At 39.5% G+C, this 23648-nt stretch overlaps 2 protein-coding genes across 5 annotated transcripts; one reads left to right on the forward strand and one right to left on the reverse strand.

Annotated features, from left to right (window-relative positions):
* The first annotated feature begins 1046 nt into the window (after positions 1–1046).
* svip (small VCP interacting protein) lies at positions 1047–4637 on the forward strand. Of its 2 annotated transcripts, XM_068722472.1 has the most exons (5): positions 1047–1557; positions 1874–1924; positions 2373–2419; positions 2930–3046; positions 3299–4637. In XM_068722472.1, the coding sequence occupies exons 1-4, from the start codon at positions 1495–1497 to the stop codon at positions 3009–3011; spliced, it is 243 nt and encodes an 80-aa protein (XP_068578573.1). In that variant the 5' UTR covers positions 1047–1494; the 3' UTR covers positions 3012–3046; positions 3299–4637. The 2 variants fall into 2 exon arrangements, with proteins under 2 accessions (XP_068578573.1, XP_068578572.1); XM_068722471.1 differs by lacking the exon at positions 2373–2419.
* Positions 4622–23216, reverse strand: LOC137880893 (growth arrest-specific protein 2). 3 transcript variants are annotated; one of them, XM_068722461.1, is made up of 8 exons: positions 23070–23216; positions 19191–19352; positions 16873–17003; positions 13587–13728; positions 12303–12366; positions 11958–12168; positions 11768–11875; positions 4622–6035 (listed from the first exon to the last, which is right to left on the reverse strand). In XM_068722461.1, the coding sequence occupies exons 2-8, from the start codon at positions 19333–19335 to the stop codon at positions 5826–5828; spliced, it is 1011 nt and encodes a 336-aa protein (XP_068578562.1). In that variant the 5' UTR covers positions 19336–19352; positions 23070–23216; the 3' UTR covers positions 4622–5825. The 3 variants fall into 3 exon arrangements, with proteins under 3 accessions (XP_068578562.1, XP_068578561.1, XP_068578563.1); XM_068722460.1 differs by having other exon boundaries at positions 13587–13731; XM_068722462.1 differs by lacking the exon at positions 4622–6035 and having other exon boundaries at positions 11147–11875; positions 13587–13731.
* Positions 23217–23648: the final 432 nt, after the last annotated feature.

A 23648-nucleotide genomic window follows, 5' to 3' on the forward strand; every position in this document is an offset into this window, starting at 1 on the left:
TAATAACAGATCAAATTCTTTATTAAGTTGGTATTTGTTAATCTTAGTTTTAGCTGCAGTCTTACTGTCATTCCTTGGTTAACTACAACTCAATGCGTCTCCTTCAGAAGTGAGTCAAACCTACCTGAGGAGCTGCCAAGAGCCGGTGACACCTTGACTTCCATTTGCATGCACTTGCGCTTTCCAGTAAGTTTTTGAATGACAACTTGTAGCCTGAAAAGCTGTGCAACCTCATGAACCTGCCATTGCCACAGTGCAGCACTTACAGCTGTGAAGTAGCCCGGGCGCAGCAGCTAAGATGGATGGGTGGAGTTTAGCATGTTGACGGGTTAAGCGGGGTACAACGTTAAAACTCTCAGGGTTATTGATTGTAGAGAAGAGACGGAACTGCTGATTCATCACATGGAGCTCTCATTAGTTTCCGTGATTGAGAACATAAGCAGGAGAACGGAGAGCCAGGTTTGCTTTGAATTTAATGGCTTACGTTGGCAAAAATCTGCTACCATGAAAGTTAATTAGCCTACACTTCAGAATGAGTTATTTTTGTATTGTTGCCTAATGTTGTCGGGTGGAAGTCCCATATTCACATTTCTCTCCTTACTTTTGATCTAGCCCAATATAGCATTTATGGGAAACCAGGAAATGTCTCTAACCGGCTATATTCTGATCCCCTCTGCATTTATTGTGCTAGTCGTGAGTAAATTACAAACCAAACATCAGAATGTAGCAGTAATGGATGCATTATTGTCATTATCACGTTTGATTTGTCCTTCGCCACCAGGTGGTGCTGTTGGACAAGCTAACAGAAGACCAGCTTTGAGCGTCACTGATCACATTGAGCTACGTTCAAAATCCTACAGTGAACAAAAGGTTAACTAATGTTTTTTGTAAATATGAACACTGCACAACTGATTACGATGCATTAAGTATTAAAAATAGTACAATTAGCGTTGTGTTTTAATCCCTGACATGAAAGTAAACGCTAGTTTAGCTATTTTTGTGTTCATAGCATGCTAGCAGAACACTGTGTGAGTAAAGTTCTTGAACACACCCTTGTTGCAGATTCGTCAGCCAGTTGAACTGAGACCAAAACAAATTCAGAAGGATAAATATTTGGCTTTGACGTCTGACTTTCAAACAAGATATTTTCCAAATGCCGATGCGATTAAACAAGAGGTGCACGGAGACATAATTGATTGGCTTGGAGAAGTAACAGGGCTTGCAGTGGTAGTTTGTGCTAGCCGTTAGCTAGGATGCTAACGTTACCGTGAGCTAATAGAAGCCGTTAGCTAACGGTAACGTTATTATGCCGGACGACCCAACATCAGCCGCTTGGAGAAGAAGCTTTTGCCTCAGTTGCCTTAACAATCAGCCCAGCAATCTGAAAGTGGCTCACCAGCTAGTCAGGTAGCGTTAGCTGCTTAGGCTAAACCGACACAGTGATAACTCTTTTTCCACGTTGCCTTTTTACTGCCTGGAATAACAAACTCCAGGATGGGGATGTGCTTACCGTGCCTTGGTGGAGCAGCGGACGACGTTGTTGTCACTCCAGATCCAGTAAGTTAGCGTTAATTCACTAAAAACTTGTGTTACCAGCTGTGTCAACAGGTACATCAGAATGCCACACCTGTAACGTGACATGTGACACAAATGAATTGAACTTAACGCTTCGTGGATGTGATTAACTACCAAGGCCCTGCGGTAATGTTCAGGAGGCGTCGACCGTGTTTAGCCTTTGTAAACATTGGCATGTCAAGTATGCTCGAGGCCCAGCTGAGTTAGCTGGCGTTAGCTAGCTAGCTATATACTATATGCTCTACTGACTACTCAAAATTGTAGCTTACACGTTACCCATTTGTTTTTGTTTTTACAGGAGATAAGGAGACGACAGTTAGCTGAGGCCGCTGAGAAGAGACAAAAAGAGGTGGGTTCATTTACAACGTGTCCACACCGCCAATACCGTGTTTTAATACACTTTGTTGTCATATTATTAGTTATATCAAGCTTAAAGTGACTGTAATACAACAGATTTGCTATAAATCATATCATTATGATAGTGGGGTCATTGTAGGCTGTAATGTCGTTGAATTGTATTAACAGTTCTCAGTTCAACACTTTACAATTGAACAGCAAAGCACACCACACCCTCCAAAATAAACCAAAAAAGTAAACAGTTCTCTAAAACAGTGTAGTAAAAACACAAATATAGGCTCTATTGTTGGGTTGTTCAGGCTGCATTGGTTGAGCTTGATGTACCTAACAATCTGGTAATCTAGTGTATAATAACTTTGTAGCCTTCGATTTCATATTTACACCCCATTAGAATGGTAGATGCACATAACAGTGTGGTGAGTGGTGTTTTTATTATACAGAAAAGCCACTTGCAAACCCGTAAGAGCCATGCTAAAGTTGTTTCAAGGTAAGAAGACCAGAATGAGAACTCTTTTCGGCCAAGTGAATCTTTTGGATTGGCTGATGGCTCACCTACCACGTTTCTGCTACAAGTCACTATTTTCACCTTTTTAAATCTCCTGACACACCGAGGATTTCACACTTTAAAGCACTGAGCCCTAACCCACAGCCACGTTTCAGTTAGCCGCTCCATCGTTTATTTAAATTGCCTTATTTGGCAGTTGAATGCCCCTTTGCTACTTGTGATTGAACGTGCCATGTGCTTTTTGAAAAGGTTGTGATAAAATGATTGATTAAAAATGCTTTTCAAAAACATGCATGTTTTTAAGACTGCTTGTTTATATTTTTAACATATCAATAAGATAAAAACAATTTTAATGAAGACATCACCTTTTATATAAACACGGCTAAAAACACTTTTTAATGAAACCATTGCCTGTATATAAACAACATAAAAAACACTTTGTTAATGAAGCCAGTGTCCGTTGGTGTTTTGATGTATTCCACTCTTTTTCAGACAACATACAGGGGTGTTAAAAATCCAGAAGCTGTCGAGAGGAAAAAGAAAAAACAGGAAGAGATTGAAAAACAGGAGATGACCACCTCAGTGTCAGGTGGTGGCGGCGGGTTGAAGGTTAGTTTTGTGTCTTGAAGGATAGTCCTGAATGTCATTCATGAGGTCCGGTGCAAATTCATATCTTTGAGCACTTTTTTTTTTTTTTTTTTTTTTTGGTGAATTTTGAGATGCTATGCAACATACAGTTAAGCTATACTGAATCATCGGGTTCAAAAAAATATGTGATGGTGTTAGAAGTGTGAGTCTGTTCTGTAATATTCGGCTGAGTTTAAGACTTGTTCTGATGATTTTCCCCTCTTTGTTTTCTAGTGGCAGGTGGGCTGAAAATGAAGATGGTAACAGCTACAGTCTTGACTCAACATGAAGTATTGCGGCAAGATGACTTGAAAGATGTTTGAACTGCTATCCAGATTTCGAATTATGTTTTTTTTGCTTAATTTATGATGTTATGAAACAAACGACTACAGTTTTTATGCTTTATGCAAAACAATCTGAAGTGATTACTGAAAGAACAGCAGGACTTGCCCCCTTGTTGCCAAGTTATACAAGTCGTTTGGACCTTTTGGACAAGTCAGGGAGGACACAGACAATGTGTAAGCAAGTACAGGTCCTACTGTATTAGTTTTATTTGACCATCTTTGACAGTCTTGCAGTGACCAACACGAGATAACACCAAAGAATGTGATTATTCTTATCTGGTGACAGCTGTCCTCCAACACTTTTTAGATTTTTCACTCCACTGCTTTTGGTTTTCATTGTCGAGGATTTGTAAATTCACCTTGGCCACATTACTTTTTGTATGACCTCTCCAAAAGTCAGTTATTCAAATGACACATTTCACAAGTGAAACACAGTTTATGTTTACAAAACATGTAAGCGTGCTTATTGTATGATTAGAATACAGTAACACTCATTTCACTTTTATTTTATCGTGGGTTCTATTTGTTGGCAACACAAAGACGTGTGCAGACAGTGCTATAACTTGTAGGTATTTATTGAACTTGTAATGCACTTTGCCTCTCCCTGATGTGTCCTTGTTGTTTATTGTGATGTTTGTACTCGGTGCAACGCCATTTAATCACTAATTTGGTGATTCAGTCACAAAGTACAAACTACATACTTGATAAAATATGCAGCAGCAATAGAATACTGCAGAATAATATAAAACAACACTAAGACATTTTCCAACCAGTAAAAATGAAAAGGAGGTGCACTAGTCCTATTGCACTGTGCACTGGTCTTTGCCATCACTTCTTTAATAGAGCCCTCTTTGTTTTTTCTCTGCACTTTTGAATGAACAATTCAATTGAAATGAAATGTCTTTGTGAATTGCCATATTTCAAACAGAAGCTTTCGTTAAACATCTATTTGCATACAGTTTGTCTACATTTGGTGAACGGCAGACATGCTTGCTCACACTTTTAAGTTGGGAGAGATTCATGTCACCTAAAATGGAAACAAAGAAAGTGAAGGAAAATAACAAGTGAAGTGTGTACAGTAGGTAGTGAAGTATTTACTTTGGCTTGCCTAACTGAGTGCATTTCTTACAGCCTTTACTTGATCCTAAAATGCTTCCGGTGCTCTTGCCATTTTGTAGAACAGGAAATCTAACCGATGTTATTTGCTACAATAAATCACATTTCTGCTACTCTTGTGGAATTCATGACAATTTCAGTTCTGGTAAGATTTGGTTGGAATGTTTAAGTGATATAATTGCAGCATACTGTGGTTGAGATATATACTTGCTAAAGAATGTACACTTAGTTGTGGACTTAAGTCTACAGTTGATCCGTTGAACATGTACCAATATTATTTAGTCAAATATTTAAAAGGTTTGAATTCCAAAAGCTCCTTAGTGTTTGGGCTTTGAGTCAGAAAAATGACCTCATCCTGTTGAAAGGATTTACAGACAAAGTAGATATTTCAAATTATGAAGATTACATTTTTGAGAATTTATTAAAAATGTACAACTAAAACATAAATTGGACCAATTATAGTCACATACAAGACTGTTTGCATAGCTCATGATCTCATGTCAAACCTACCTAATAATTTTCCAGGGAAAAAGTTGAACAAATTAATATATTGAACGATAATGTAGTTTATCTATAAATTGTAAAAAAACTAAACTGAGATTATCAAGTTTTAATTATTGCACTACCTCTAGAAATCAGTAACATGCAACGAATCGAAGAATTGCAGAACCTCAAATCTTAATCTACTGATAAATCAATGAGGCTCTGTTTACATACTGCATCTTGTACAGGTGATTGTCCATGTTCTTACATTATAAATGATATAACACAGCAGCTATCCTAATAATGATAGAAGAATTAAAAAAAACAATTATAGTATAAAAATGCATTTCATAGAATAGGTATTAAACAAGTTAACATTCTAAGCATTGCTTTAATTTCTTAGTCTAAAAAAATAAAAATAAAAGCCCAATATTTGGTTTCTAGGGGAGATTTGACAGTTTTTACATGCAAATTATGCAGTGAACTATCATGTAAAGATTTGGTTAATTACATTTCTTTGGACAGTAAAGTTTCCACTTATTCTTCTAATGTCATAGTTAAAGTTCAATTTGCAACTTGAGTATGCTGCCCACTAAAGCCACCCGTGTATTCCATGTAAGGCAGGTTAACAATATCAGCCAAATGGCAAATGAAGAAAAGGGGGGGAATTGCCTCTGTGGAAAATGTCTACTTGCCAGGTTGCCTAAGAAGACGAGCTTCTTAAAGAACAGGGATATGTTATATACGCACGTTCATTAGGGAGTAAACAGTGGCAACAAGCCATCCTGTTATGAATGGCACATTTCAGTCTCATGTCTTCACTTTTTGCTGCGGTAGTGGGCTGCCACCACCAGGTAGCTGTCAGGGGCGAGGTCCTTGATGTTGGGGGACTTGCTGCTGATGGGGAATGTCTTGCCCTCCACCCGGGAGACTTGGAGCATGCGACAGGGGTCGTGTTTCAGCAGGTAGCTCTCAAACGTCTCCCAGCCTCCACCAACACGCACCATCACATGCTTGTTGTGCAGCATCTGCAGAGAGAAATAGCATTATAGTGTCACTTCTGATGCCACCGTGTCAAAGGAGAGCTTAAAACGGGTTGCTGAACCCTTCCTTCAATAGGACTAATGCCATTTCACTGATTGACGCTTCGGTTCAGAAGTTGAATGAACAGTTAAGCTTGGCTTTGATGTCAGAGGTTGTTGATTGATGCTGGGGGGCCTCAGACTGGTTGATGTCCCTGGAGGGAAGCTCTCTCCATCTCTTACCTGCCTAATGCCATGTTGAGACAAAACAGAATGATTGATTCATCTCTGTTTGATTCATGGAGATACATGATAAAGAAGACTAAGAGTGGCTCTGTGAGACTGTACTTTGCCACAGCAATGTTTTAAGCTAAATGCGAGTGTCAGCATGCTGACATGCTCACAATAAAAATGCTAACAAGCTAATGCTAAGCAGGTATAGTGTTTACCATTTTTACTATCTTTATTTGCCATGCTAACATTTGCTAACGAGCACTAAACACAGTCGTGGTTGATGGGAATGTCATTAGTTGTGCAGGTATTTGGTCATAAACCAAAGAATTGTTTTTTCTTTCTCTCTTTTCTTTTTTTGTGTGCTGATAATCGCGCTAGATTAAAGGCAGGAATACACTAAAGTTACTACAATTCATCTTTCGGAACAAATTTCATGTTCACCGAGTAGCTGTGAGATACTTCACTCAAAATCAGAAATACATCAAAAGTCAGGGAATCTCTTAAGTCATTAGGAACCATGAACATCTGTACAAAGTTCTGCCAATCCATCTAGCAGATGTTGAGATATTTAACTGTGAAAACTTTGACCTGCTGCTGGCGCTAGTGGAGTCAGGTGTCACCAAAGTCGTTAGGATTCACCCTGTGAGGAACATGAATACCCACACCTAATATAGTTGCAATCAATCAAATAGTTGTCAAAAACTTCTGAAACAAAATTGTCAACCTCATAGAGGCAGGAGAGAAGAAGTCAGAGGATCATCAAAGTCAGTGGGATTAATCCTCTGGGGACCATGAATGTCTGAACTAAATTTCATGGCAGTCCATGTAATAGTTGTTGAGATATTCTAGTCTTGATCAAAATGGAGGACTGACATTGCCATCCTTACAGTCAGGCCGTTAGCATGGCTAGACGATATTCACACAATGGCTATTTCATCACTGATAAGCACCAAACCTAAACATTACAGTGTACACCAGGGGTCGGTAATTGGCGGACCGCGGTCCGGATCCGGACCCGGACATATAATTGAGAATCATACATTTTGGCGGGCGCTAATGTTTTAACCTGCGCATCTTTTTTGGCCTTTACGGCACTCATTCAGCAGTTCAGGAAACACACTGACCAATTGCATGCATTAATTTAATCTCACGTGACGCTACTCAGCCAATCGAATGTTTATTCCAAAATGCATAGTGAGTCGAATGAAATTACGCAGACAGGCGAGAGACGGACACCATTGAGAGAGGCGGAGAGCATTGAGAGAGACGGAGAGCATTGAGAGAGACGGAGAGACGGAGAGACGGAGAACAGTGAGAGAGACGGAGAGCAGTGAGAGAGAGCAGTGGGAGAAGTAAGTCGGAGAAGCAAGTTAACATGGCGTGCTCTAAAAAGAGAAAAGTGGACCTCGAAAACCGAGCTTTTAATAAAGAATGGGCGGACTTGTATTTTTTCATTCTTCCTGCTGGTGCTACAAAACCACTCTGTCTCATATGTTCAGAGACCGTGGCCATTAAGCGCCAATGTGAAACGCCACTATGAGACCAAACAAATCTTTCGACCGAGGCAGCTTTTTCCACTATGAACATTATTAAAAACAAATATCGTTCCAGGATATCCAATGAGCACCTTCATATATGCATGAGACTAGCCCTGACACCATTCCAGCCCAGATTTAAAATCCTGGCAGGACAAGCTACAACTCACTTCTCTCACTAAACAAGAAAAAGAGATGGAGTGGGATGTAAGAGGGAAAGAAAGAGAAAAGGAGGTGTTAAAGCTGTTCAATTGTTAAGAGATTGTTTATTATAAAGTTGACAGATCATTATGATGTTAACAAAAAGAGAAGAAAAAAAGTTAACTCCAGCCACATTCTTTAATTTTCATTCATTTTTCTAAAATCAAGCACTTTTTTTTAATAAGATGTAAGTTTTTCAAAAGTTATTTTTTGTGTATTTTATTTTTAGATGGAGCCTTTATTTTACTTGAAATGAGAGAAGAACATTTATTTATGTATTTCTATGTATTATTTATAATCCATCCAGTTCAATTTGAAAACAGAATAATAATTGTTAAAATATAATTGATGTGTGTGATGTCTTTATTTAAATTTGACAGTTGTTGACTACACAGAGACGTTGTTACTACTACTAGGCTACTATATGGCACTAAATGGCGCAAGTTAGATATTATTATAATATTCCGGACCTTTGCACGAGGAGATTTTCTCAATCTGGACCTTTTGGAATTTTAATTGAATACCCCTGGTGTACACTCTGCTTAACCAAGAAATTACATGGAGTATGTTTTTTATCACTCAGTCTACAACATTTGCTTCAAAATGATGCCACCTGCCACACATTCTCAAGGTTGGGTACCATGGCAACATCGACCATTACAATAGAGAGAAGAAGATATAAAAGGCTCTGATATATTGGATGCTGAGACACTCACATTCTCCAGAGGCTGTGCTCATAAAACGTGTCAGTCTCACTGCCTTATCACCTCTATACCTCATTAACACAACATTACACCTCTAGTAAAACAAGCTTGTTTACCGAGTGCCCTCCTTTGATGAAATAGTACATGAACAGCTTATTATCAAGACTATTAGGATGCTATAGTTTGTCTTCAAAAACACAAATAGTAGGAGAATAATTCAGACAAATGCCAAACTAAATTGTTTGATAAAAAGGGTAAACAAACTAAATTGTTTGATAAAAAGGGTAAACTACCTCATGAGATTGTCCCCTCGGTCTGGCCAGATATGAGGCTTTCTGTCCTCTAGGCAGCGAAACATACAACATTTATAAGCCTCTTAAAAGAATCAATCAAGAGGGCACCGGTGGGGCAGTGCCTCCAATCACCAGCACCAGGCCTCCAGGCTTTGTGACTGTGGATTTAATGGACCTGTGCGATGCAGAGGGGTTTCAATCATGCTGCTTTGGGACAAGACCCTTGCTCAAGCCCATTCCCTCTGCAGCCCAGAGAAGGACAGAGGCCCGGGGCAGAGCTTGGACAGCACTTCTCACAAACACAGTGATGTGACTCTGCCCCCTTGTTGAGCCTACAACCACCTAATTTATTCCAGGAGCTGGGAAGGTCAGTCTCTCAGGCATGGACAGATAATTGTAGTGTACACTCTTATATGGGCTGCATGCCACTGTTGTCCTCACTGCCAACAGACAGTGACTTGGCCTTACTGTCCTCATGCCTTTTCAGTGGAAGCAGCTGCTGCAGGGTACAACCATTTGAGGAATTTTAATTAAAGCATTTTGACTGTGAAGAGTGCTGGCTGAGAGACAAAGGAATAGAGGTTTCACACTTGCTTTGGTCTGATCAAACAATGTAGCTCACATACAGTAACTGTGAGAACACATGATAACGCATGATCAAAAGCATGTGTCCTTTCTGTTTTGTTAATTATGACTACTCTGTGCATATTTAGTGCATGTCTGTCCGTCCGTTTTTTTGGGGGGGCGGTATTTTTCTTATCCACATCAAGGGTCTGCACATAGAGAGAGTGGTATGCGATACAAATTGAAAAGGCTCAAGGTTCAGTTCAAGGTTTTGCTAAATTGTCAACATACAATGCAGGATTGTACAATGAATTGCAGTTGTGGTCCCCCTCCACACTACACACACAGAAAATATATAAATAAATATTCAAATGTTTTAAATTAGAATAGAATAAAATAATAAAATAGGCAATACAATAGAACTACGTATGCAAAGAAATAAATAAAAGGGGAGAACTGAATTATATTCACGAGAAAGTGATACAGCCCTTCGATGCAAATTTGTGATTTGTGGTTTTGGTCTAAATTAATAAGATTGACTTGAACAGACATGTATGGTGGTCTAGATTAAATACTGTACAGCATCCTGCATCGGACCAACACTGTGAGCTTCTCACCATCTGTCCTTGGTTGCTCAGCAACACAATGAAGACTGAAGTATCAAAACAAAAAATAAAAAAAAGCATCAAATGATGATAAATATTCAGATTCCCTCATGTTATTGTAGCAGGAAATTCTTATGGTCCTCACTAATATTTAAAAACAGCTTTGTTCATCCACACCCTGCAATGACTGAGATTTGTTTGATATTTGATATTAGTAGTTGCAGTATAATGGGCTGACAGCAGAGGACATCCAAGAGTAAACTCTCTTTTGTACATACCGTTGGCATGAATCACATTCTTAGAGGTGTGAATTCTGGTTGTAGGTTGCCAAGTAACCAGAATCCCAAGGGGACCAATGCTACTTCTTTAATCTGTGTTAGCCTCCATTTATCCTCCTCCAGTATCCTTTATCCCTCCACTCAGAGAGCGTCCAGTAACATTTCCTGGGCTGATAGATTCAATGTGATTATAAGACATAGTTAATGGGCGATAAAGCTGAGTAAAATATTTTCCAAGCATTAACTTCAGATCATATGGAAATGTGTGGGTGTTATTTTCCCTTAATAGCCAGTGAGCCACATTATGTTTGGCTGAAGACGGACATTGTCGGAATACCACTACCAGTAAATGAGACCTCACAGCAAAGGCGGGCTCTCCAGACACAATGGTTTACTTTCATCCCAAAGCCAGTCCCATAGTATCAACATACTGCCATATGCTGTGTGCATAGAGAGGGGTTTGCACCTCATTGTTATCCACCCCAAACTGATTTGAAAAATGAATAGACATTTGATTATCACAAATGTGAACTTGTGTCAGTTTTTGAGTTTTTCTCTGTCCTTGTGTTATGTTCTAAAATATATATCAACCCAATAAAACACAGACTAATAAACCATAAAAAGAAAATGTCCAGTACACTTTACTCCATTTATCCAGCACAGAAAGCAATATTGTATCTTTTACTCAACTATGTTTATCCAGCATTTGCAGTAACTCATTTCTTTGCAGAACAGATTTTTTATACTTCTAATAATATAACTATCAAACAGTATATGAAGCACAGTAGGAAGCAGGAAGAAGTATTCATTTAAATTTTACCCAAGTAAAAGTAGGATTATTAGCAAAATGTATGAAGCCGGACACGTGACATAGTTTTGTATGTAAAAGTACTCATTAGGCAGATCCCTGTCAGTGTTTTATTACTTAATGACATATACAACATTTCATGTTGCTGCTGGTCAAAGTGAAGCTAATTTGAATTTATTTTAATGCTCTTGGATAGATTAACCAGCTAAATTATCCTGATTATAAAATTATTAATCTATAAAGTCAATAGTAACTAGCTTTAAAATAAATGTACAATTTAGTCTCTAAAACAGTGAAGTACAAGAAGCATACATTTGTGGTACTCAAGTCTGTATAAGTACCTCAAAATTTTACTTAAGCAAATAAGACACTACTATGAAACCAAGAATTTGATCATGTGCTATTCTTACATTTAACTATGCAAAGGATTTGGATACTTTTTCCATCACTGTTGGAAAATAAAACATTTTCTAACACCAGATGGTGCATACATCTCCTTACTATGAAAAAACCTACCCGAATAAAAAGCATCTTCTCTCCAACACGGTATCGACCCTGTGAGTGTCTCTCTACGCAGAATTTGTTCAGACATCTGCAGGGGGGATCTTCAGCGATATGTCTTACCTGTAAAACACACAAATATATTAAAGATATTTCCCTCCTGCTAATGAAAAGTAAAAGCAGGGGTTAATTACTGCTAACTCACAGCATCGTCCAACAGCTTCCCTGTACTTTTCTTGCTGGAACTGACTTTGGTAGGAGTCGGAGATGGGGAAGGAGACGGGGAGGGAGATAAAGACGGAGATGGAGGAAGGGGCTGAGCTGGGGATACAGGTGATGGAGGTGGTGGAGGTGATTTTTCTTCTTGTTCAATCTCTTTCTCCAGTTTTATAAGGCCAGGAGGCTCCACGTTGTATCTAGACCAAGGAAACAAAGAGTAGTGTCATTCCATAAATGTAGAACTAAGATATAGAAAAATCTGAAGAAGCATATTGGAAAATAGTCATGTGTGAACAAAAATATACAGATTATAGGAAAAGCAAGTCCATACCGTGAAGCTATTCGTCCCAACTCTAAGAGACAGAGGCAGACTTCTCGTGGCTGCTTATGAAGAACTACAGGAAGAGATTACATTTTAGCATTCAGTATATAGACATTATATGGTCTCTGGAAAAAGGCACTGAGTGAGAATGAGTGGCTGTGTGATGGTAAGATGAACATAAAAATGAACTTGTGAACTTCATGCATTCAAGTGTTCCTCTCCTCTCCAACCCTGATTGTCCCAAATGAGTATATTGTTCAGACTTGAGGTTTTCTATATTCTAACCTCTCTGAATATATGACCAGACGGTGAGACAAGATGTGTGATACATGTGACACACCACATCATGCATTAAAGACAAAATATCCACTGCATGATAGCAAACCTGTTGTTGTTTCATCTACTGCTGAACTGATAAATCCATCCAGAGAGCAGAAGAAAGAGAAAGAAAGAAGTCAGCTGATTTCTAAAGTATTTTCACAACATTGTATTTCACAATTACATGTCCGCATGTGAGGGTGCAGTGTTGATAAATGACTGTGTGTGTGACTTGGCCTTCAGAAATGATTTGCATAGTTGAAATTGCTTAGCGATGGTCGAGCGGCCATTAGACAGAAATTACAGGAATGTACAAATATTCTCGGTATTTCTGTTACTGGCAGGGTCACATAAGGTATATCTAATTGTAAGGAGAATATTTCAGTCTAGGCATATCTTAACTGCGAGCATATTCCAGTGACATAATGCGCAAAAACTCCTTGCAATAGATTAGAGGGATATAGATAACACAGTGAGTGTGTGAATGAGGAAGAGAGCAGAATGTCCCCACTCTGGGCTGAGGAAAACATTTGCATAGCGTTGGCCTACTTTCTCTCTAACTCACACCCTTCTGTCTGTGCTGCCTTTGTTTTACTCCAGACGTTTTGTGCATGAGCACTGTATCCGAGATGCGCATGTCCTCATCGTCAGGTAGATCTTCTCCCAGCAGACTGCTGCCCTAGTGAGCTTTGTGTGAATGTCAAAGGAGTTGAAGAGAAGCCTGGAGATGTGAGTCCTCTGAGCTTCAGGGGGGAGGAGAGAGAAGCAGTCCAACCTGTGTGATACTCTATACCTGCACAATCACGCCATTCAGAAGAGATAGAAACCTGAGTCCAATGTGGTGAAAATGTGGTGCCAGTGACAGTCAAATGCTGGCTGTGTTGTATCTAACGCCTGTTTACAGACTCCCCTGTTTGTCCAACATTTAGATTATCTAGTGTTCTGATGTTTATAGTAGAAAAAGAGTACTCTCACCTAAATCCTCTGACTCAAACAGACATGTTTCTCCAACTCCAACCTTACGACACCAGGCCAGGAAGTTAGCTGTGTTGTCTCGGGCAAAAAAGGAACCGGAGGGAGCGCTCTGCCGACATGGTATCCTCCGATAGGGAATACTCTGCTAGAAACATTGAGAGGTTAGGAGATGTCTTCATGTATGCTACACACAAATGAACCTGGGATGAAGACTTTAATTGATGAATTGTGCTTCGACACAGAACTGAACATGAACTTCTATTCTGTGTTTGACAAAGCAAAAACAAATATCTACCAGGGTGACTTGTCCAGCAAAACCCCCAGAGTTTCCACCAAAACATAGAGTCACACACTTTTTTATCTACACTGATTTCTTCTCCATCTGCTGCTTTCGGCTCAGCATCAAGGACCTTTTCAACAAAGATCAATACGGTAGATGGTGGGTTAGAAAATTGGGCTACTTTACCAGGCCTTCTATGATTTGGGATCAAATGACATGCTTAAAGGTTTCAGCCCCCACACGGTCTGTTCGGGGAGATTTATGCGCCTCGCTGTGGTTTTATACAGGATATGTGCGTCTGTGCTATAAGAAAGGTGCAATGAGCTCATGCTGGAAATATGCAGGCTTTTGTGGGTATTTTTCTTTTCTTTCCAGGCTCTCCTTTTGACTTTTTCTGGGATCCTTTCTGTTGTTGAATTACTTTGCATTCCTGGAGAAATAATGTCGACCACATTGCCAGTTTCGTTTGATCCAACAATCAGAATGACATGTTGTTATTTCTGTGGTGCTGATCTGCACCTTTACGTATCTAATAATTGCACAGAGGCGCAGAACTTTTGGAAGACATTAAGTTTTGAGGAATAGGAATGAATAATAAGGATAAGGGAGTACTTTGAGTTAAAAATCACATACTTTTCTTTCAACCAGGAAGATTATAAATGATTTATATATCTACCTTCATGGCTGTACATGAACACTTTAAAGGAATAGTTGTAAATTTTTGGAAATATGCCTACGCCTATTGGCGTTATTGTTCAGAGTTAGTTGTGGAGATTATACCACTGCAGCCAGTTATTTTAGCTTAGCATAAAGACTGGAAACAGGGGGAAACAGCTTGGTTCTGTTCAATGGTTTAAAAATCCCCCTACAGCTCCCCTAAATCTTGGGGGGTTATGTGTCATACTATTTCCAGTGCAGTAACTTCCTGGGGTCTCTTCTGGTTGTCTGGCAACTAATCCCAACCAAGAAATAGTCGACAACAAAAAAAACATTTAAAATTAAATTTTTACACCACAGTTTTGTGCATATAAAATAGCTAACCCTAATCAAGCTGTTTACTTGTTTCCATTTTTTGTGCTAATTTAATCTGACTAGTGCTGACTGTGGCTTTACATTTAATGGGCAGATATGGGAGTGGTTAGTAAATGAGCGTATTTCCTTTAAACGTACGTTCCTTTAAATTTTGTTAGTGTGGTAATAATTTTAACAGTTAACAAGGATCTGGCACATGACAGTAATATGACGAGGAAGAAATATCATCTTCAGTCATATGCAGTTTACATTGATGTAAGCACGTGGGAAGATCTGCAAGAGACAGCATCTACAAAGGGATTTATTGTTTCTCTCTGCTGGAATCATTTAGTCCCACTCCACCCACAACTCATAATGAGTTTTAAAGCAGATGGACGTTCTCTTTAAAGTGGTCATGTAACAGTAAACATCTCAGCTTATTACAAAGTGCCATGATAAGCAAAGCAACAATTGTTTGAGTCATAAATTTAAAATGACATAAGATGACGTACATTGTATCAGGCGAATGCTGAAAGTGCACAATGTGAGCTGTAAGTAGCTAAACCATAAAACATCATCGTGCAACTTTGTTTGATTTTAAGCCTGAGTTGTAGGTCAGGGTAGACCAAGCTCTCTCTCTCTTTTCCAGGACTCAGGAAGACTCTCTCTATCTGTTGGCCTACATGATCAATAGACTATTTCAGTGGATCCTCTGCCGTCACGCGGTCACTGACCTCAAGTATTTCCTCACATCTGTGCTGCTACACTCACACTGAGATCAGGAGACTCACCGTCATCAGCACAGTAATGCTTCAGTGCAAACATCAACAACTCTCACTCCAGAGCCAACACAGGAGTCTTTAGCTTCCTATCCTCTGAACAGAAACTAATCAGTGTTTCCCTCCATTAGAGATATATAATCCCACTGAGCACCAGACAGAAGTACAGATACCTATAGAAACTACAGATATTATTCATGTCTGCAAGATAAGGCTTTTGTCATATTCAGCACTGGAGACAATTTTATTTTTATTTGTAAACTCTTATGAAGCCACATTTTAGGTTTGAAGGCTAACCAAGAAAACTTTAACAAAGTCAATGCAACTTTGCTCAACACTGTAGGATGTTTCTATGGACGTCTATAGACTGGGCACAAGTGAAAATACATGAACAACATTTATATAAGCTAAAGACATCAAACCTTCTTGCAGTAGCTCTGAAGCAGATCCAATGTAAAGATTTGCACCCGGATCGGTTTGTTTTCTGGAGCAGTGATCCAGTGAAATATACGATTACGACTTGCAAGGTACCCTTTAATCTTTTAAAATGCATTAAAGCCTCACTCAAGGCTCACAAGAAATGAACATTTAACGTAGTTCTGCCAATTCTCACAGGGGATGTGGGGCCCCATCAGTTAATGTGTCCTTGCCAGCCTTATTTTTTTTCTTTTTTGCCCTGCTGAAGGCTGCAGGCCCCCATCCCCCATCCCACCCTTTGTGCACTGCTTTCTGAAATTATGGAGCTCCTTGCTAAGTTGGGATTTATGGTCGCTGCTGAGCAGAACCAATCAACAAGTAAGATCTATGGACGGGTTGGATATCAAATATAATTTCAGAGGGTCTCTCTGTGTTACTTTTAAAAGGTTATGATGTCAATATTTCTTTGAGATGGGAAGAACTCTATTAGTGTAGCTTTTATTGATCTAATTGATAGAAACCTGATATCAGCTGTTTCCTGTCTCAGGAACAGTCAATACAACTTCAACACTGTTGTCTTTAGGCAGTTTGGTCCCAATTACCTTTGCAGAAATAGATTTTTAATCATGCAGGAGGATTGTTCATATAGTTGGGTCCACAGTGATCAGTATAAATGATCATATAAGTTCTCAGAATCGATTCTCTGTCAAATCATTGAACACTTTAAGGGTTAGCTTCCAGATTAGTGTTTTCACTGTAAACGTTATCATGCCACTGTAATACTCAGGTTTCTCGATACCTTGCTGTTGGCACAGGCAGGCATGTCTCCATCATTTTGCCTGAACTTCTCCTGTAGTGTCTCAGCCAGCTGGCACAACAGGAAGCCATTGTCTAAGCGATCCATGAAACTCTCAGCGGTGATTTCCAGACCTGACCAGGGGACACATAAAGAAAGCAGAGAACCCAGCAGTAAATTCAACGTGCAAATGCTCATTTTAAAATATATGTGCAGTATAAGGTAATACAATTTATTATCCATCCATTCCCAGTTGAAGCTGAACCTGATGCAATGTTATTGACTCCCATAAACCGCTTGGCTGATTGAGCTTGGCTTGTGCTGCTGGGTTTAGGCAGCTATGTAGAAGCCAAATGTTCACATATTACAACATGACTTGGGGGAATCTGGTGAGGGGGCGGGGGGGATTTTCTAGTAGTACACCGTGGGGTGGCAAAGACAAGATCACAAGAAAAGGGCGCGTCTGATTGTGCACAATATGCCTCATTATCCTGCACAGTTGCAGAGATAGATTGGTGATCAACATGTGGTGTCCAGTTGACTGACTTCCAGAGGACCATTCCTTCATAGTTAGATCATTGTGAAATAGGAGGTGGTGGCAGGGGGGTGTCTGTGGAAAGAAACCGGAGAGATTTTTTTTTTTTAATCCCTTTTCTGTTTCTTATAGGAGGAGGGGTCTGCGGGGTTCGACGTTTAATGAGTTCCAAATGTTGTAATTGAGCCCAGAAAAGAGAGATTGAAATCTTGAGAAATACTCAGTGAGCTCCCGTCTTATATGCCCAGACTCTCCCTCGATCCCTGTGTGAGGAAAATATATTCCAGAGGGCTCCGAGAGAAACTCAAATACCCATAAATTGCTCGATTCATTCAACCCCCCATCACAACAGCAATATGACTCATCAGTATAACCAAGCATCTGCCTCCCACTCAATCAGTGGACTCGTTATGCTGCATCACTCCTCCCACCTGAAACTGTAAAACCTGCTAAGCATATTAGCGCCTTCTTTCTGAGAATTTTAAGGTGCTGAACACCTTTAAACCAACAAACTGGTTCAACATTTACTGCAAACATGTGGATGCTCTGAAGACTTTTTTTGTCTTTGATCCCTCACTACAGCACACCAGAGGTTTCTAGCTCAGCTGGTTCCAGTGCAAACACACAGACTGCCAGAGATAACAAATGAGATACTGAAGTTGTTTTAACACACACACACACACACACACACACACACACACACACACACACACACAAACACACACACACACACACACACACACACACACACACACGCAGGAGTCAGTTTCAGAAACTTAACCGGCTTCCAGTTGATTTGAGAAATTATTGTTGGACTGTTTACAGTCTGCAGTAACTCCCAGACATCAGGTGAATATTTTTTTTTTACAAATATTTCAAAAGAAATTTGGAAGAAAAGCTTCAAATACTGAAGTGCGTCAGCGGACTGTCTCACTTATTAAAGACTCTGGTTAACAAAACTTGAAATGACAAATAATAGTAAACAGACTGTTAGCCTCTTAGAAATTCAGCGAACAATTGCTGAATTCTTACATTGTAATGTATTGGAATTGTAAGAATCTAGGTTTTGCTAACAAGTACATGTTTGTGTGGACACTGGTTGGTCACTGGTGCCACAGTTAAACCTAAATATTGTCTTTTTCCCATTATAAACCATACTGCATAAACCATACACAGACTATTATGTGTTAATATGAAACTTAACTTTCTGCATATACATCCAATTCGATTTGAGTCTCTAAATTCAAATCAGATCCTCAGAGTGCTCCATGCATTTGTTTAATGACTGCACTGTTGAAGAAGTACACTACAAAGGCTGATTTATTATGCAATAGCAACCTTGCACAAAGCCTCTGCTGATGTTCCCTCTGCTGCTTATTCTCCACCACTGGCTGCGCATTACTCGAGAACTCGTAATGACAGCCATTATTCAATTAAGGAAAATCTATGGGAGGGTGAACAGGGAACTGGTTCACACATTCTAGTGACTTTAAAAGTGTTTGTAATGAGGTTCAGATTGATTCCAGTCCACAGCAGAGGTGTTTGCATCAGCAACACCAGTTCAATTAATGCTGAAGGTTAGGAAATTCAAAGCCAAGCTATTTCTAGGACAGTGCTTTGTATCTGTTAGCAAAAATAGCAAGATTTGTGGGAAATTAATAACTTAGGTACAATATATAATTAATATGTATTGAAAGACATTCTTTCCATACAACTTGTTTATGACAAATGCAGAATTGTTACTAGTAGTCAGATGTGTCATGTTATGATTATGAGTGTTTCCTACCGAGAATATTAGTGAGCCACAGGGCCAGGTCTTCCTTCATGGGCAGCAGGCTGGCTTCATGTCGACTGGTCAGCCACTGGTGATACTGCTGCATATCTGTGAGGCCGGGGCCACTGGGCTGTTTGGGGCTCAGGAAGCTGCACATGGTTCCCTTTTGACGGCCTGAGGAAGGACAGGAGGACAGGACACACAAAGACGGTGATCACAAAGACGTCAGTGAGAGTTTGCAAAGGGAACTTCAAACATGTGTGCTGTCTAGAAAATCAATATGGATCTGTGTATATCGTAGAGCAGATCTTTAATCAATATCTCATATGTGAAGCTTATAATGTTCTTTTTTTTGTTGAAACTGTGATGGGTGTTGATTCAACAACATTTTCAGGCTACGCTTCTTGTGTTGGTTAGAATTACTTAAAACAGGTATTACATTTCATGGTATGTACCATGTGTATGCATGTATATAGATGTATGTTTGTACAATATGTGCTTATGTGTATGCTGTAAATTCCAGGTTGACATCAGGTCTGCAATTTGCGATTATTTTCATTAACAATTCATCTGCAGATTATTTTCTTAATTAATCAAGAATTAGTGAAACATCCCAAACATCTTCAACGGTCTAATTTTGACCAACAACCAGTCTAAAAGAAACCATCAAGTTGTTACATATCTTATGGTATATTATGATGATAGGAATCACTCATGGAAATGAAAACCATCTGAACATTTTTTTCTAAATCTGAATTATCATGAAAATATTCTTCAATAACAGCTGCCATTCAAGCCCTATAGGAGGACGATCAAATGAATACAAGAGAAGAGGGATCAGAGTGCTTTTGTCCTCTTGGCACGAATCCTGGTTTGGTTTTCAGTCCACCTGATGAAATGAGACAGTAAGGTCCCTGTCCACCTCTTCACTGGACAACAGACACTTTCATACCAGCCAGACACATACAGTAGGACTTCTATTCAACAAACAGCAGCCACAGACAAAGAGCTCCTTCAGATTGTAGAACCAGTCTATCATAGAGTATAAATCAATCCAATCGAGCCGACACTGCAGCAGGCCTTACACTGCAGCCTGATGGAGAGACTGGATTTTACATCAATATTCAGAGCGACATTTTAACAACTACTCACTGCCTGCAAAGTGAAGTCAATAAGTAAATGAGACATTTCTCACAGTCTGGTGCTACAGTGTGCCAGCCGTTCACTGTCTGAGCTATAATGTAAAAATCTTTTCACATTTCAATCCAGTGTCACTCCATTAATGGATTTGCTGATGATGCAAGTGAGTAACTGACAAAACAACTGGGCACCAGATGTAAGCGCTGACATGGAAAGAGAGAATGTGCGGACATCATTTTAAGAATTAAGAAGAAAGAAACTGAATAAATAAACAAAGACTCTTTCAGGATTGTATAAAAATTGGGCTCACCAGAGTGGCAATACGTGAGCTGACAGGGACAGCGTATTAAGTTTTCTGTTGTGACAGATTCACAGATTACTTAACAACACAGATGACTGATGGTGATTGATATGTTTCGCTCCAGCGTTTCTGTTTCTTTGTCTTCATAAATTCTTCTTTCAGGCGTCATTAAAGAAACAGAAAGTGGGTTGAGTACAATCCCCTCCTTGTAATGAAATCAAGTTGTGGCATCTAAAAAAGTTTTGCCTCCAGCTTGGACACAAGCAGGAACATCTTACATGCTAGGCAAATAGCAACAGGATATTTGATGCAAATTAGAAGAAGAGCTCATTCAAACAAGGAAGGGAAGTTTCCATGAACAATTAGCTCATAGTTTGTGATGGCTGAAAATGTCCTCTGAATACCGAGGGAGTGTAACACAATGTGAGGAATCTGACTTTTAAAGCTCTGTAACATGTCGAGGTCCCTCTGGAGTTGGCTGTAACCGAATCACACTGTGGTGCCACACTGGACATCAGGACCTTGATGTCCGACCAATGTCATCTTATCTTCCTGAAGACAAGAGCTCCATGTTGCTTACACACACTAAACTCTGGAGCTCAGCACTCACACGCAGGTGCTACATTCACACGTCCACTGTGGTGCAGGCTGACAGACAGAATAAGGGCACTGGGACAACTTCTCATGTCTCGCAGTGCAAGCACCATTCACTGGTGTTTATAAAAATATTTGTATTTGACATATCTGTCAATGGGTAACATAGCACAGTGAAGATGTATCTTAAATATTTTTCACTTGTTTTTGATATTCAGTATATGTTCATCACTGCCTAATGAAAACCATGTATCCAACTTTCTCATGTGATTCTTAAGCCACATAACTCATTTAAAAATGCATTGGAGTTCTCAATGAACAACATACTTAATTCAAAAGTTGTATTGTTGTCCATGGGATCATGAAGAATCATCATACTGGGTTTTCTTCTCTTTTTCCCAGGAAAGTTTCCTAAAGAAACAACGAGCTGTTGTTAAACATACCTGGTTTCCTCTCACCACACTGTAGCCTGACCTCTTCCACTGCAGGCCAAGAACACAGCCAACACCACCACTCTGCTAGGCTTCATGTAGCATGGACCATCTGCTGAACTTGCTGCTTCATGTTATTTTTCAGAATCTGACTCAGAATCTGACAGTAGACCCAGGTTCAGAAGCAGAAAAAATGCATCTTATAGCTCAGAGGTATTCGATTAGAGATATACAATTTATTTTTCTCAGTCTGAAAAGCCTCGTGACTTCAGTAAAGCCGTCATAACCTGCCACAGTTGGCTGCAGATTGCTCCAGGAAAGACATATGGATGGGAATTTTGACTGCTGAATCACATCAATTAGAAAAAAAACAAGAGTGGCTCTGTCCTCCTAACCCTCACAGCCCTTCATGCCTTTCTCCACTACAACAGTAAACTGATCTGGAGACTGACTTGTCCATTTAAACAAGGAAACTCAGCATGTTTCTACCACAGATAAGTACTGTGTGTGTGTTGTGAGAGAGTATTGCTTTCAGCTATCCAATCTCCAGCAGATATCAACAAAAGTAGTTTTTTTTTTACTTGTGTGGTAACATTAACAATACAATCAGCCTACAGCACAAAGTTTTTTTATTATCATATCACACATTCCAATAAAACAGTTATTGTCTTATTAGTGAACTACATGGTGTCATAAATCCTGAGCTGTAATCTTGCATTGATTTATTCTAGACTAAATCATTGCAAAATGTAACAGGCAGCCTAGGCCTGCATTTGAAGACCCCCTTGTTGTTTAACTACAAGCAAACTGCACTTCAGACAGACAACATGTCTGCATAGCACACTTATTCTTGCATTACACAGATCTTTTGTTGCTATGTCTGAATTTAGTGCAATAAATTGGTTTTTGGACTGTTGCATTGGCCTCTTAAAACACTGCAGCACATTTTATTTACAACTGTTATACAATTTTAAAGCTGCCTCCTCCTTTACAACTGTCACAAATAAAAGCAGCCACAACAGACATTTCACCACTCCGGGATCAAGGGAGGATGCCTGATGAGTTATGACTGAACTCCAGCAGAGCACCCACTAATTAAAACCAATGAAATGGCTGAACGCTGCAACTGAACAAATTCTGTGTAATTAAAGATGCCTTCAAATAATTTTTTGAGAAATATAAAAAAAAAGAAGCAAGAATGAACAGCTTCTTCACTGTCAAGAAATAAGACTGAACTGAACCCCAACTTTTAAAAATGGAATATGAAATTTTGCAAAGGACACAACCCCCCAGTGAGAAGAGCAAGGGGCTATAAAGTACAAGTTACACCCCCAATTTAAAACAGATTATACATAAAGACATTCAAAAGTCTGCCATTCATTTGGCAACAGTAAAGCAGCGCAAATGTCTTAAAAAGCTCCTTACCTGTGCTCGCCCTGAGGGTTCAGCTCGTTAGTGCGCACCTTCCTCTCACTCGTCCTGAGAGCTTCTGGAACCCAGTTTTCATGCTTTTCACCGCGGTGCACCGACCCACAGGTTAGGCTCCAAAACACTGAACCAATGTGGACCGCTGCGCATTTGCACGAGGATCTGAATGCACTCACACACACACACATAAACTCGCGCTGCTGCTGCTGATGGGAGGGAAGTATGATCCTTCTGGCAGTGCCTCCTTCCTCGCTCCGCTTTGTGTTGCCTCAATATGACATTTCTGGACTGCATTCAGCAGGTCAGCCCGAGAAATTCAATCCTTCGTTACACTTTGATTAAATGGATTTCCATTTTTGTTCAGTGTGCCCATGTAACCTGATCCAACTGACAGACCCTGACTATATCAAATCTATTAGTCATGATTACTACATTTAAATGACACTGTTTTGTTAATTTTCTAAATAAATCATAATGAAGCGGACACAAACCCAAATAAATAAATAGGTAATTGCTTTGATATCAGACATGCATTAATGAGGTTTTTTTTCTCTCTAATTAGATGGGCTTTGATTT

Source organism: Cebidichthys violaceus, unplaced genomic scaffold (genome assembly GCF_023349555.1).
Source record: "Cebidichthys violaceus isolate CVI_PGR_0920_01 unplaced genomic scaffold, fCebVio1.0.p SCAF_3, whole genome shotgun sequence".
Classification (NCBI taxonomy): domain Eukaryota; kingdom Metazoa; phylum Chordata; class Actinopteri; order Perciformes; family Stichaeidae; genus Cebidichthys; species Cebidichthys violaceus.

Bases quoted from the DNA above. Each gene is read 5' to 3' on its own strand.
- svip (XM_068722471.1), top strand. From the start codon at position 1,495: ATGGGGATGTGCTTACCGTGCCTTGGTGGAGCAGCGGACGACGTTGTT. The intron at 1,558-1,873 runs GTAAGTTAGCGT...TTGTTTTTACAG, and splicing joins TTGTTGTCACTCCAGATCCA to GAGATAAGGAGACGACAGTT. The intron at 1,925-2,929 runs GTGGGTTCATTT...ACTCTTTTTCAG, and splicing joins CTGAGAAGAGACAAAAAGAG to ACAACATACAGGGGTGTTAA.
- LOC137880893 (XM_068722460.1), bottom strand. From the start codon at position 19,335: ATGTGCAGCTTCCTGAGCCCCAAACAGCCCAGTGGCCCCGGCCTCACA. The intron at 11,876-11,957 runs GTGAGTTAGCAG...TGTGTTTTACAG, and splicing joins GGAAGCTGTTGGACGATGCT to GTAAGACATATCGCTGAAGA. The intron at 6,036-11,767 runs GTAGGTTTTTTC...TTCTCTCTGCAG, and splicing joins AGAAGATGCTTTTTATTCGG to ATGCTGCACAACAAGCATGT.